Below are 13,919 nucleotides of genomic sequence, written 5' to 3'. Positions count from 1 at the left end.
GACTGTCATATTATAAACGTGAAAAAAAATCGGATCATTTGTAAATAAAATAAAAAAAAACACACTTTGTCTCGGTTGAATTTAGACAAACTTAAAACTATCCATCTTTATAAATGAAAAAAGGTTTGTTTTTAGTAACATAATCGACTCCCTTCTGCCCTCTGGTGGACAAAAAGTATGTCACTTCTGATATATGCGTACCATTTGTAATTACAGGGTTTGGTTTGTATGTTTTTTTTTTTGCAAGCTCACAGACTGCAAGCAAAATGATGAAAAATCGCATACTGTATCCTTAAACTAGAGATAATGGATATACATCAGTTATTTATTATATAAACATGTCCACAGGTTCATGTATAACAGGTTCCAGAACTTGTGTTAGAAATTCTGAAACCCTTAAATGGTGAGCACAATAAAAGTCAGAAGCAGTTGGGTTAGATAATAAAGTACAATGATTTATTTCAACAAAGCATGGATTAACCCCTGAGATCTCCGTTACAAACACGCCAGGTGTCTGTCACAGAGAGAGCTCAGAGACCCTTCTCCAAGAGATCCCTGTTACAAACGCACAAGGCGTCTGCAAGAGAGAGCTAATTCCCCATTCCGAACTCTCATCTTTTATACGTTTAATCATCAACACACACGGTGTCCACGAGGTGAACACGAGGTGATCAACCAAATGTGATTGGACAATACATGAAATGATTAACACTGATTTGACAGATGCATGTGACGCATGTCCCCTCCATGCTCAGCATCCTCGTGATGTCATGACAGACTGAGTGTCGCCGTAGTCCAAGTAGAGATTTGGCGTCTCCAGCGAGGTCAGTTTAGGAACACCAGAGGAACATCAGATTAGGCCTCAACCGAGGCCAGAGAACACACACACACACACACATCTGAGGCCTACTGACGTCACGAGAATGGCTTCAGTGCCATGATTAACACACGTATATGTAAAAAGATCTCTAACCCCTATATCTAATGTGTTTAATGTATACTGTACTAAGAAAGCCTGACATAAATGGAAATCATCAAATTTCCACCACAAACTTCTTTTGATTTCTAAGTCCTCATTTTTGAGTCTACGCTGAAATAACCACGATATTCAAACCCCAGTTGATGACACCTTAACTGATTTGTGTTTGGTAGAGTATTATACGCATATTATACTTCCTGAGATTTGTCATCTCCGTTTTCCTTTAATGTTCTAGATGAGAAATTATATTCTGAGTTAATTAATCTAATTCTCAACTGATATTCTATTACTTTACTAATATTAATGACCTTTCCACTGATACAAAGATGCAGGTAAACACTCTGAGTTCTGCCATATGTCAATACAGGCACGTTTGTCTTAACCTCAATATACACGAGACTTTGTCATGAAACGTGTGTATAGACACTGAGCATAGTGTGATGTGTTTTGTCACCAAGGACACAGTTCCAGGTCTGTCCGCTAGATGGCGCTGTAAACAGAGCCGACCCCCCTAACCGTGGAGGTCCGGACGGGGCGGACATTCATGCCGCTGACGCCTTCAGTTCTCCTGCACCTAAAAACACCCATTAACATCATTTCAACACTTCCGCCAAATGTCCACCGTATCTAAGTCCTTAGCGTTGCACTTAATGCTGAGGGCGTTTTTCATCTTAAAGAAAACGCTGACGTTTGTATGGAAGCGTTTGCGTCTCTGTCTCTCCCGCGCACGCGCGCACGCACGCCTGTCAGTTTGATGGTGTGTGGGTGTTGCGTGCGCTTATAGGGAGCTAAGAGCTGTCTGCCAGTATGAACCTGCACCGCCTGCTTTCAGGATAAGACAGAGAAGAGGCTCTGTGAAGTGAGTCCCCTGGGTAAAGGCAGCTTCTCGCCTCGCTTTTAGCCTGCTATAAAACACCTGCGACTCAGAGAGGAGTATACTTCACCTGCACTCTTATTAATACCCGAACAATCAAGGAATTAGGGGTGTCAGTCACCATTTAAAAAAACAACAACAAAAATAAAACAAATTTCTTGAAATTATACCGATGTGTCAAAACAGTGAAATCGCAAAATAGTTGTTTTAAAAGGCATCTATATGTGTCAAATCCAAACAACTGACTGACTACTGACTTTCTACCAATCAATTCAACACACGATTATCACAAACAGTAATACACTGGAGAAAATGGAGCCATGAGCAGGTAATGCTGTGTATGAGATCCATAAAAGACCTGATAAAGGGTTAAATGGTTTATAAAGGGTTAATTAAAGGTTATTAAAGGGTTATTACAGAGTTCAAACAGTAATACACACATTAGCTATCCAGCTTGTTAACTTTTATTGACCAAAGATGTAACTTCTAACTTTTTCTGTGTAAGGACAACAATCAAGCCCAGTGGTGCTTCATTAAACACTCTTACCTGACTGTGAGGGGCATTAACACTCTTACCTGACTGTGAGGGGCATTAACACTCTTACCTGACTGTGAGGGGCATTAACACTCTTACCTGACTGTGAGGGGCATTAACACTCTTACCTGACTGTGAGGGGCATTAACACTCTTACCTGACTGTGAGGGGCATTAACACTCTTACCTGACTGTGTGGGACATTAACACTCTTACCTGACTGTGAGGGGCATTAACACTCTTACCTGACTGTGAGGGGCATTAACACTCTTACCTGACTGTGAGGGGCATTAAACACTCTTACCTGACTGTGTGGGGCATTAACACTCTTACCTGACTGTGAGGGGCATTAACACTCTTACCTGACTGTGAGGGGCATTAACACTCTTACCTGACTGTGAGGGGCATTAAACACTCTTACCTGACTGTGAGGGGCATTAACACTCTTACCTGACTGTGAGGGGCATTAACACTCTTACCTGACTGTGAGGGGCATTAAACACTCTTACCTGACTGTGAGGGGCATTAACACTCTTACCTGACTGTGAGGGGCATTAAACACTCTTACCTGACTGTGAGGGGCATTAACACTCTTACCTGACTGTGAGGGGCATTAACACTCTTACCTGACTGTGAGGGGCATTAACACTCTTACCTGACTGTGTGGGGCATTAACACTCTTACCTGACTGTGAGGGGCATTAACACTCTTACCTGACCAGTGAGGCCACCTCTCAATAGGAGAGCCAATCAGCAGCAGATCTCTGAGAATTATGGGTAGTGGTGACAGCATTTGCTGACCTGGATGGAGTGTTAAGGCCTGATGCTCTACAGGATAATGAACGGAAGGGGAGTTTGGTTCCTCGTGCACTGGTGACATCTCAGTCCCGGGTCAGCTCACCAGAGGTCCAGAGGTCACCAGAGGCAAGTTTGTGTTTTGAAAGGTGGTGCTTTGTGCACTGGAGCAGAAGATTTTTAGGAAATCTACAATTTTTGTGTATTTGGCAATTATTGCATAATATTAGTATTGTAAACGTAATACACAGCACTGTGGTCGACTGCTTTATTAGGCCACGTCGACATACTGCACACATTAACCTTGTTTACATCAAACTCAACAAATCAACAAAGTGCTCTGAAATATCCTGTTCTGAAATCAGTCCGTCGGACTCACGTTAACATGCAGTGCACGTCTGAGACAGACAGAGCGGTTATGTGGTGCCCTGTACGTAGCAAAGAAAATATTCAAAACACATTTACACATCAACATAGGAAATACATTACATAATAAGAAGACCTGTAACAGGACGACTGGCGGGTGAGGGTGGGCGAGGAAAGCCCCGCCCACATGGTTCAGCGGAGGCGGGACTCCAGGCTCGCACGCGCTCAGAACAGACAGTTGACACATTTGACAGCTTTGCTGCCGTAGTCCAGACATTCGGGTCCCACGCACTCGCAGCAAGCGTTGTGGAACCAGCGGTACTTTGAAGCCCCCATGGACTCACAGTACTGTTTACACTGGCGTACGGACAGGCAGTCGTCGAAGTAGACCACAGTGCACAGGTCATCTGTGATGGGGGGAGTGGAAAAGATGGAGGAGAGGAGAGGAGGAGGAGAGAGAGAGGAGGAGAGGGGAGGGAGGGGACAGGAAGAGAACACCAGAGCACAGGCTGGACACAGTTAGCAGTCCTGAAGACACTCACTAACAATGTTTCTCTGAGATTATCAGACAGTTACATGGACAGACTTTTTACATTTAAAAGATTTGGCAAAAGCGAGTCTTTTATTCGTCCGCGTACCTTTATCATAGTTGCCATGGACGCTGCCGCCGGGCAACGAGACGTTCTGATGCTGATCTTCCAGAGTCTCCAGGAAGGAGACGAGGTTCTCGTGGTGGGACAGCTCCTCGGCCACGGGGAAGGACACCACCATCATGTTGATGGGCGTGTCCCCCTCGGTGAGGGCCCGGAAGAGCGTGGGGATTGGCCGATGTAGCTCCTCCACTGTGCTTTTGGAGGTGGGCGGAGTGTCGCTGTAGTTCCTGGGGTTACACATACCTACATCAGTCAACAGAAGAAGCGTATTAAAGATTAATGCTGCCACACATGAAAATTCTTCAATAATGTAGCTCAGGAGCCTTCTGAAGACTGTACATGTACTCTAAATTAAGAATCTATCCGACCATATGAATAAGTAGAAATAAGACAGAGTTGGAATAGAAGCACAGAAACTCATAACGATGTCCTAGGTTTTAAAACAAAGGACCCTAGAAGGACTACGTCCATAACAATACGCCGTTAAATGAAAAATGAAAGAGTGTGTGGTCCTGGTTGGTACGGGCCGAGCAGAGACGGTGTGTTGATACAGAACACGAATGCGGGATAAAGAACCAACGTCTACAGAGTGTCTGCGGGTCTCTGAAGCTGGAGGCAAAACCGTTGTGACTCGGTGAGCTGGACCCAAAACCTGACCTGCTCCTTCCCGCTCCACTCCGAACAAAAGCCCAGAGACAGATCTCTCTGCTGGCTTCACCACTCACTCAAGTCCTCCAGTCTCTACTCCACCGCTAGGGACCCCCAGCGGATCTCAAACCGCGGGCGAACCGAGTGAACTCCAGCTCTGGCGTCTAGATATAACGCCCAGGTTTGGGGACGGAGTCCTCGAAGCAAAGCTGAATCATCTGCGCTCATTTTCACTGGAGACGCTGAATTTTGTTGGGGGAACTTCTCCCACTCTGTACTCCAGGTGTAGTACCACGACTCCAAAAGGCAGAGACGTTTCAGAAACAGACAAACTCTTCCCTCGTGGAGGACCAGGGCTTCCTGGGTCTTCTCTCCTCACACCTCCTTCCCTGTCAGAAGGTTTGTTCCCAGGCTCGAGGGTCCTCCACACCGACCCCATGGCTACCCCTCTCTTCAATAACACCCCCCACATTAGGACCCGTGCCATGTGTATGCGAAATGTGTACACAGGACGTAAGAACACATGAGTCATATAACAGTGATATGATTTTAATTGCTCTGGCACTGGAACTTCTAAGAGTTTAAGATGAATTGGTAAACCATGACAGAATGGCAGCCGTGTTTATACATTAGCTCTCCTGTCTCAGAGCACTGCGAGCATTTGGACGAGCGTTTGTTTCTTGGCCAGCTGTGTGTGGCTCCGCTGTTGGGAACTAACCAAAGGCCGAGAGCTGATTGTATTTGTGGATTTGGCATCTGGGGTCTGTTGTCTTTACACGGGAAACGTCAGTGCCAGTAACACAGACCATCGCGGAGACGGAAAAAGACAAAGAACATAAGCAAAACGTTAGGTGTGTCAAAACCCAAAGGTTCACCACAAGATGCAAACCACCGACAGGCTTTCAGAACAGCAAGGCCAGATTACAGTCTGCCAAAGGAGAAACGTTAAGAATGCTACGGACAGATCAAAGAACACCCAGATGAAGCCCAAACAAGCCCGAGGCAGGAATGAGGAAGAGTTCGTGGAGCACGGCTGCTGCCTCCAGACGGCACGGTGCCACAAACCCATCTGGCTGCCAGTTCAACTCTCTCATCGTCTTCCTCACTCTTCCTCACTGGTAGGACACACAGCAGCGGCTGGACCAACACTGTACAACACAACAGCTCAACACGTCACAGCTCAACACAACAGCTCAACACGTCCTCCTGAGTCAGACTAATGGCCTATAAAAGCAACAATGGAGTTTTTAAAAAGTCCTTCACTGGCCAAACTGCCATTAGGGAGGTTGTCCAGCATACAGTGACGTGTACGGGTTGCAGTAAGCCAAATACTAAATGCAATTTTATTTGAGACTGTATTCGTTTTGTCAGCCCTGAAACACGAGACCTCTGGATAAAAGCACTGTGATTTCTACATGGTTCACCCAAACGCACAAAGAACCACCCTAAGGGGAAACTCGTGCTTTGTATTTTTAGAGTCCCCATTCCGTTTAAAATCCAATAAGCAAGAGTGCAGAACAAAAACAAAATAATGTCACTGTCCAATTATTTATGATCTACACAGTTGTTTGCAAATGAAAAAGTCAAACAGTATGACAGAAGAGAGTGCAGGCAGTGTTTGTTCAAAGGTTAAAGTTTTATACAGCACTGTACCAAAACATGATGTATTCATGAAACATGGTGATAGTTCTGATATTGATCACTGTGGTTCATGGTGATTATAGTTGGACTCACCCACACAGTCACAGCACTCTTCCCACAGTGTGTTCAAACACAGCATACACTCTTTACAGCAGGAACAGTTCTCGTCAGACGGCCGACACTGGCATAGACCCTACACACACACACACACACACACACACACACACACACACACACACACACACACAAACAGGATCATATATGTCACATCTATTGTACATTTTTGCAGCAACACATAGTCAGTGTAATCCAGCTGTAATAGCAGAAGCCCTTGAATTAAGTTCACAGTTAAAGCACAGTGGTTTACTGAGGTCATAACTTTAAATTATTTCTAGGATCAGATGGATTCTCTATAATACGTTTAGGTGTAAATGCTCTAACTTCACATCTAGCAGCTCCGAGTGCAGCAGGTGACGGTGAGGGTTTGAAGACACGTCACGTTCTGGGTGATTCTCCACACAACAAAGAACTACACATGCGAGAAGTGAAAGGAGAGGCCAGACTCGGTGTGTTTGGCTCAGACGCGTAGCCAGACGGAGTAAAAAATAAAGTCCATAATAGCAGTTGTGTCACTCGGAATTACATGTTGAAAGGAAAGACAAACACGAGCGGGTCCAGAACCGTCTACAGACAAAGAAACGGACCGGTGGGACGCTGGGGGAGTCAGACACACGGATAAATAGGGGGAGGGAAAATCTCCTAAAAGCAAAACAGATGGAAATGTCAGTGTAAGTCTGACCTGTTCACATAAAAGGTCAAACGAATGGAAATACAAACTTGAAAAAAAAACATCAAAAATCACCCAGTAAGGAAAGTGAGCACTGACAGGACTGTGTTTAGAGAGAGAGAGAGAGAGAGAGAGAGAGAGAGAGAGAGAGAGAGAGAGAGAGAGAGAGAGAGAGAGGGAGGAATAAGGAAAAAACTGGGGAGGGAGGAATAGAGAAAAAACTGACAGTGAAAGAGAGGGAAGGTTAGTTTTGTGGCTCAGGCAGTAATGGGTGAGAAGAAAGCAACTTCCAGATGTGTGTGTGTGTGTGTGTGTGTGTGTGTGTGTGTGTGTGTGTGTGTGTGTGTGTGTGTGTGTGTGTGTGTGTGTTAGACAGGAGGGAGGACTGATGTAGAAGCAGGGGGTGCAGGAGGAGACACAGAGGGACCTGATCAATGCAGAAAAACAAAGGAGTGAAGATGGAGGAACAGATGAAAGAGAATGAAGAGAAGAAGGATGTCGACACATCCACCTGCAGGGAGGGGGTGGGTGGAGCGCAGAGAGACACCACAGTACATACTACACCTGGAGTACAGTACATACTACACCTGGAGTACAGTACATACTACACCATGTTTTTCTATGTTTCTCTCTCTCTGTGTCTTTTCCCTCTCCCTCTCTCCACCCCTCCCTCTCTCTCTCCATCTCTCTCCACCCTTCGCTCTCTCTTTCCCTCCTTTTCTTCTTCTCTTAGGGGAAACACATGCTCACCATAAACATAACATCCCAACAGCCATTTGACTCACACTGTCATTAGAGAACTACCACACACAAACCTCTGTCTCACACACACAGCACACACGTGTGCCCACACACACAAACCTCTGTCTCACACACACAGCACACACGTGTGCCCACACACACAAACCTCTGTCTCACACACACAGCACACTCGTGTGCCCACACACACAAACCTCTGTCTCACACACACAGCACACACGTGTGCCCACACACACAAACCTCTGTCTCACACACACAGCACACACGTGTGCCCACACACACAAACCTCTGTCTCACACACACAGCACGCACGTGTGCCCACACACACAAACCTCCGTCTCACACACACAGCACGCACGTGTGCCCACACACACAAACCTCCGTCTCACACACACAGCACACACGTGTGCCCACACACACAAACCTCTGTCTCACACACACAGCACGCACGTGTGCCCACACACACATACGATAAACATCTGGTAATGACTTGTGTCAATTTGTGTGGATTTAGTATCATTATGCCAGTCCCGGAAACAAATTTTAAACACATGCATGCCTACACACACACACACACACACACACACACACACACACACACACACACACACACACACCCCCACCCCCACCCCCACCCACCAGGCAACTGTATAGAGATCCCAGAATAGGATTAATGAATAAACATATTTAAAAAAGTAAAAATACCCAACTATATTTCTAAATTCCAACAAACATTTTAGAGTTCAGATGGTACACACTCATAGAGTTGATCCATCTGATCCAGGTCTTGAACTCTTCCCCAGCTCCTGATATTTATTTAAACCTATTAAATCGTCATGTAGTTTTTCCTTCAATGTTTAAATTCCTTATTTCACAAGTGACCAGAAACAACTACACAGCACACAGAGATGGTAGCAGCCCTGACAAATACAACATACTACCAACGAAGAAAACAGTGCAGGCGGCGATCAATACAGATTACACACAGTGCACACCAGCATAGCAGAGAGCTATCGACACAGATTATAGATACAGTGCAGACCAGCATCCAAACAGATTATATAAACAGTCTATCACTATCTGAGCAGAGAGCTGACACAGATTATTCACACAGTTCAAGCAGAGATACATCAAACAAGATTATATTCATAGAGTGTAAAAGCAGAGCACAGCTATCGACACACATTATATACAAAGAAAAGGTGTAGTGCACAGTAGCAGAGCACAGGTGTCACTATACGTACACAGAACACACACCAACAGCACAAAGGGAAGACACAGGCGGTCCAGAGAGCTTCTGACACAAACTAAATATGCTACCACCACTAAACCATGCAGATCAATGCAGGACAGTGCTACATAGCATCATTAGCAAAACGATCCTCTATAATAGAGTAATATATGAGTTATATATGTACAACATATCTTTAAGATCATAGTGTACTATACTATATTTACAACATATCTTTAATATCACAGTGTACTGTAATATATGTACAACATATCTTTAATATCACAGTGTACTGTAATATATGTACAACATATCTTTAATATCACAGTGTACTGTAATATATGTACAACATATCTTTAATATCACAGTGTACTGTAATCTGCACATATTTTGTTGTTGAGGTTTCAGGTAAAAGTGTTTCTTAAACCAGGATTTCTGGTTTAATAAGATATATACATTATTAATTTATTGGTAGCCAGTGAAATGTGTGAAATTACTGTGTTATTGATCCTTGCAGCACAGATAGTGCAGAATGTGCATAATGTGCACTAGTAACAGTGTGCACTAGCAGCAGATTGAAAATGATCAGTAAGTTCCTCCAGAGACTGTAACAGTGTGCACTAGTGCAGCAGAGTGTGCACTAGTAACAGAGTGTGCACTATGTGCAGCAGAGTGTGCACTAGTAACAGATTGAACATTATCAGTGCAGCAGGTCTGAATAAGTATTTTCAGCATTTTCAGCATATGTGTGGAAGAGGGAAAGACTTGAAACTGAAACTGTATGCAGAAACTCCATAAGGTCTAACTAACCAAATCCATAGAACTGCTAACATATCCCTAGTAAAACAAATTATTTAAAAAATAACAAACATCTGAGCAATCATGCAGAACACAACTTATTAGTTCGTAAAAAGGAACAGCGAAAGTAGAGATGGTAATTTTATTTTGTTGTTAAACCAAAAACATGTTTAATGCTAAAACAAGCAGCGTTTGGACGTGTTTCATGTATTCTGATTGGCTCGTGAAAATGAGCCGCATGGTTCCATGGTAACGGTCCATGTAGTCTGAGCAGAGTGGAGTCGTTGGAAGTAGCACGTTCACAGCTACATGAAAATGACCAGAAATTGGGTATAACATTAAGAAAACACGATAAGATAAATAATGGCTTCTTCAAACACGGTTTCCTTGTGGAAGCTTCACTACATAATTGGTCATGGTTGTCACTGAAGTTCCACTGGTCGGCCGATTAATTGGTCGGCCACAGTGATGGCTAAGTTACCTTGAGAAAGTAATCCGATTACTGATTACTGATTACTCCTTTTAAAAGTAACTTAGTTACGTTACATATTACTTGATTTTAAAAGTAACTACGTTAGATTACAAGTTACTTTAGTAGTTACATTCAGCAGCAAAATAAAATTTTCCAATACTCACTTTATTGGAAGTGCATTTTTAACAGTAACAATGTATTGAAGCAGGTTCGGTAACCGAGGCAGAAACTGCTTAATCCAAAAATCCCGAGGAGGGAAACTTTATTGATAACGCAACCCTGGCGCGCGCCGTCGTCGCCCCCCCCCCCCCCCCCCCCCCCCAGCGTCACTTAAAGGGCAAGACTCGCCGTGAGGAGTAGGAGTCGCTACAGTATCTCCTGACATTACGTTTGTGTAGCTGCGCGGTATTATTTGTAAATTTATTTGTAAACGTAATACAAGCGAACTGGGGTGGGTTTCCCGAAACGTTCGTAGCGCCAAGTACTTCGTAACCTCGTATGAAGCTACGAACGTTTCGGGAAACCCACCCCAGTTCAGTCAGACAGCTTGTGAAACGAAATACCATTACAATTTCAAGCATTTTAAAGTAGGCGACGTTAGTCAAAATTCCAGCACTTTTCAAACGTGGAACACAAAGCAACATTAAAATTCATCAGGTAAATGTTCCTTCCCCTGTTTTTGAGGGGTGTTTCTTTATACTACCACATATCGTTACGGGAGGACACTGCAAAAAATGACTTGTAAAACGTGCTCGCGCTCTCACAGGGTCGCGCGCAGCGTGCGGAGTCGAGCGCTACGGTCAGACGCAAAAGTAGAACTGAGCCAAGAAGAAAGCAAACATATATATTTTACTAGGGAAAATATAAATAGTAACGCACAGTTATTTGGATAAGTAACTTTAATCTGATTACTGGACTGGAAATAGTAGCGCGTTATATTACTCGTTACCGAAAAAAGTGGTAAGATTAGAGTAACGCGTTACTGACATCACTGGTCGGCCAATTACTGATTAATATCTTCTAAAGATAATCAGCACCAGACGATAACAAGCAGCAAAGGCCCCCCCAGATTTACACCCCCCCGCCATTTAGTCGATACATTTTTTCTTAAATATGTGCACTGCGGACAAAGATCAGGTCTAAGTAAACACTGTTAAATGTTCAGGAATTTCGTGCCTTGTTTGTTATGGAATGACGACATCGTTCTTAGTCCAGAAGAGCAATCCTAGCAACAGGAAGACAACTGCACCACACCCGCACCGCCCTGGCCCCTGGTGGAGCGCTACGGGGGGGACGGAGTAATAAGATATGACCACCCTGTGTCTCCACCACCATGAGGCTGTATCTGGTTCTCCAGTTTCTCATCTTGCTTGTTTGCAAGTGAATCCTTCTCTTGGTTGGTGGGTCTTTCCCTCTCTCTCTCTCTCTCTCTCTCTCTCTCTCTCTCTCTCTCTTTCTCTCCCTGTCTCTCTCTGGACTCTGGAAGCTGTGAGACCACCAGGATCCCCCATGTCCTGTTTCACCTTTACTGACTTTATTCAGCCCTCCTGGGCCTGCACTCCTGCCCTACAGACCCACGAGGAGAACAGAAGCTGCCCTGATGCCACTGTTCATGTATGTGAAACAGAAAGAGACGCAGGACGACAGATAGAGACAGACATGAAGAGCATGGCTCTCTCTCTCTCTCTCTCACACACACACACACTCTCACACACATACACACACACACACACACACGCATGCACTCTCTCTCTCTCTCTCTCTCTCTCTCACACACACACACAGTCAAAACATCCCAACTCAATTTGACATTCCCTGTTCTCTATAACAGCCTGCTGTCCTAGAGGTCTGTATAACTCAAAGCAGGGTCTGGACACACTTCAAACTGCACGGGACGTCAACCTGGCTTATACCCTTAAATGTAAACAGGCTACTTCTGAACAATGAGCAAAACAAGCCAAACCAAACACAAACAAACATGCCAACAAACACTAAAACCCAAACGGGGGGGGGGGGGGGGGATACCATAAATAAGTGAATCGCACAAAATTAACAACCTGTTTTATGTGAAAACTTCCACCAGCACGCCAACTGACCACTGCTGGTTATCCAGGTGTGAAGGTCGCTGCTCACCTGTAAGAGACACTTGCTGACGTCGCTGGCGCACAGCGCCTTGTTGCAGGCGCTGATGACGGACACGTCCGACAGGAGGATCAACACCGACACCAGCACCGACACCGACCCGGACCGCATTCTCACGTCTCCAGGGGGCCAGGGATACTCACCTACTCGGGGGGTTTCGATAGGGAGGACACACTGCAGTCTTAGACACTCGTATCTGACCCAAACTTTCAGTCCCTCTCCTGACCCACTTATCTCCAGTGGTCCAAGTGGGTGAATCTGTATGAATCTTTTAGAGCAAACGCGATAACACGTCACTTCATAATAACGGAGATAATAAACCTCATAATAAACTCATGAATATTCCTACAGCGCGACGGAATCAGACAGAAAACTATTAAACTAAATATATCACTTTATTTTAGACTAAGTCGTGGTTCAAACGAGTCTTAAGTGCAGTAGCGCTACACGTTTTAAGTTAATGTAGTTAGTATCTCGTTCTTAACGTATTTAGCTAACAGCGTATCATGTTCAACTAGTTTAAACTTCAATATATTTAGAAAAGCGCAAAATTGTGCAGTTATTTATAGAATTCAAGCATGAGTTGGGAATTTAAAAGTTTCGTTTTGCTGAATCAGTCGTTGTGGTCCCACTATCAGTTACACAGAAACAGTCTCCAGTCCGCCCGAGTCTGGAAGATCCCTGAACCGCCGTGATCAGCCATTGCTGGTACCAAAAAGCACAAAGACGAACCGGACCTTACCGTGTGTGTGAGCCAGCTTTGTTCTGAGGTTGTGCTTGATTGACGGTTCTGGTCTCCTCGCACAGCGGACTGGGCCAGAGGAGGTACTGCCGTTCACAGACGCAGCGGAGCTCTTAAAGACACCGAGTCTGAACTAGACGCGCTTTAGTTTGCGTGGTCACATCACTAGAACATCCTCTCAAAACATCTCACCAGGCTTCCTACATACCATAGAGTGGTCACATCACTAGAACATGCTCTCAAAACATCTCACCAGGATTCCTACATACCGTAGAGTGGTCACATCACTAGAACATGCTCTCGAAACATCTCACCAGGATTCCTCCATATCGTAGAGTGGTCACGTCACTAGAACATGCTCTCAAAACATCTCACCAGGATTCCTCCATATCGTAGAGTGATCACGTCACTAGAACATGCTCTCAAAACATCTCACCAGGCTTCCTCCATACCGTAGAGTGCTCACATCACTAGAACATCCTCTCAAAACATCTCACCA

The 13,919-nt window shown here is 44.7% G+C and overlaps 1 protein-coding gene across 3 annotated transcripts; it reads right to left on the bottom strand.

Annotated features, from left to right (window-relative positions):
• Positions 1 to 434: 434 nt before the first annotated feature.
• twsg1a (twisted gastrulation BMP signaling modulator 1a) lies at positions 435 to 13,846 on the bottom strand. 3 transcript variants are annotated; one of them, XM_076981495.1, is made up of 6 exons: positions 13,690 to 13,842; positions 13,421 to 13,620; positions 12,670 to 12,946; positions 6,583 to 6,682; positions 4,186 to 4,443; positions 435 to 3,954 (listed from the first exon to the last, which is right to left on the bottom strand). In XM_076981495.1, exons 3-6 carry the CDS (start codon positions 12,787 to 12,789, stop codon positions 3,773 to 3,775), a joined length of 660 nt encoding a protein of 219 aa, XP_076837610.1. In that variant the 5' UTR covers positions 12,790 to 12,946; positions 13,421 to 13,620; positions 13,690 to 13,842; the 3' UTR covers positions 435 to 3,772. The 3 variants fall into 3 exon arrangements, with proteins under 3 accessions (XP_076837610.1, XP_076837611.1, XP_076837609.1); XM_076981496.1 differs by having other exon boundaries at positions 12,670 to 12,821; positions 13,421 to 13,846; XM_076981494.1 differs by having other exon boundaries at positions 13,421 to 13,842.
• Positions 13,847 to 13,919: the final 73 nt, after the last annotated feature.

This window comes from Brachyhypopomus gauderio, chromosome 19 (genome assembly GCF_052324685.1).
Source record: "Brachyhypopomus gauderio isolate BG-103 chromosome 19, BGAUD_0.2, whole genome shotgun sequence".
NCBI lineage: Eukaryota > Metazoa > Chordata > Actinopteri > Gymnotiformes > Hypopomidae > Brachyhypopomus > Brachyhypopomus gauderio.
The sequence above is the reverse complement of the archived record's forward strand: the minus strand, read 5'-3'. Positions and strand labels throughout refer to the sequence as shown.

Coding starts and splice junctions, on each gene's coding strand:
- twsg1a (XM_076981496.1), bottom strand. CDS start 12,789: ATGCGGTCCGGGTCGGTGTCGGTGCTGGTGTCGGTGTTGATCCTCCTG. Junction 6,683..12,669: donor TCAGCAAGTGTCTCTTACAG/GTGAGCAGCGAC, acceptor GTGTGTGTGTAG/GGTCTATGCCAGTGTCGGCC. Junction 3,955..4,185: donor CCATGGCAACTATGATAAAG/GTACGCGGACGA, acceptor CCCCCATCACAG/ATGACCTGTGCACTGTGGTC.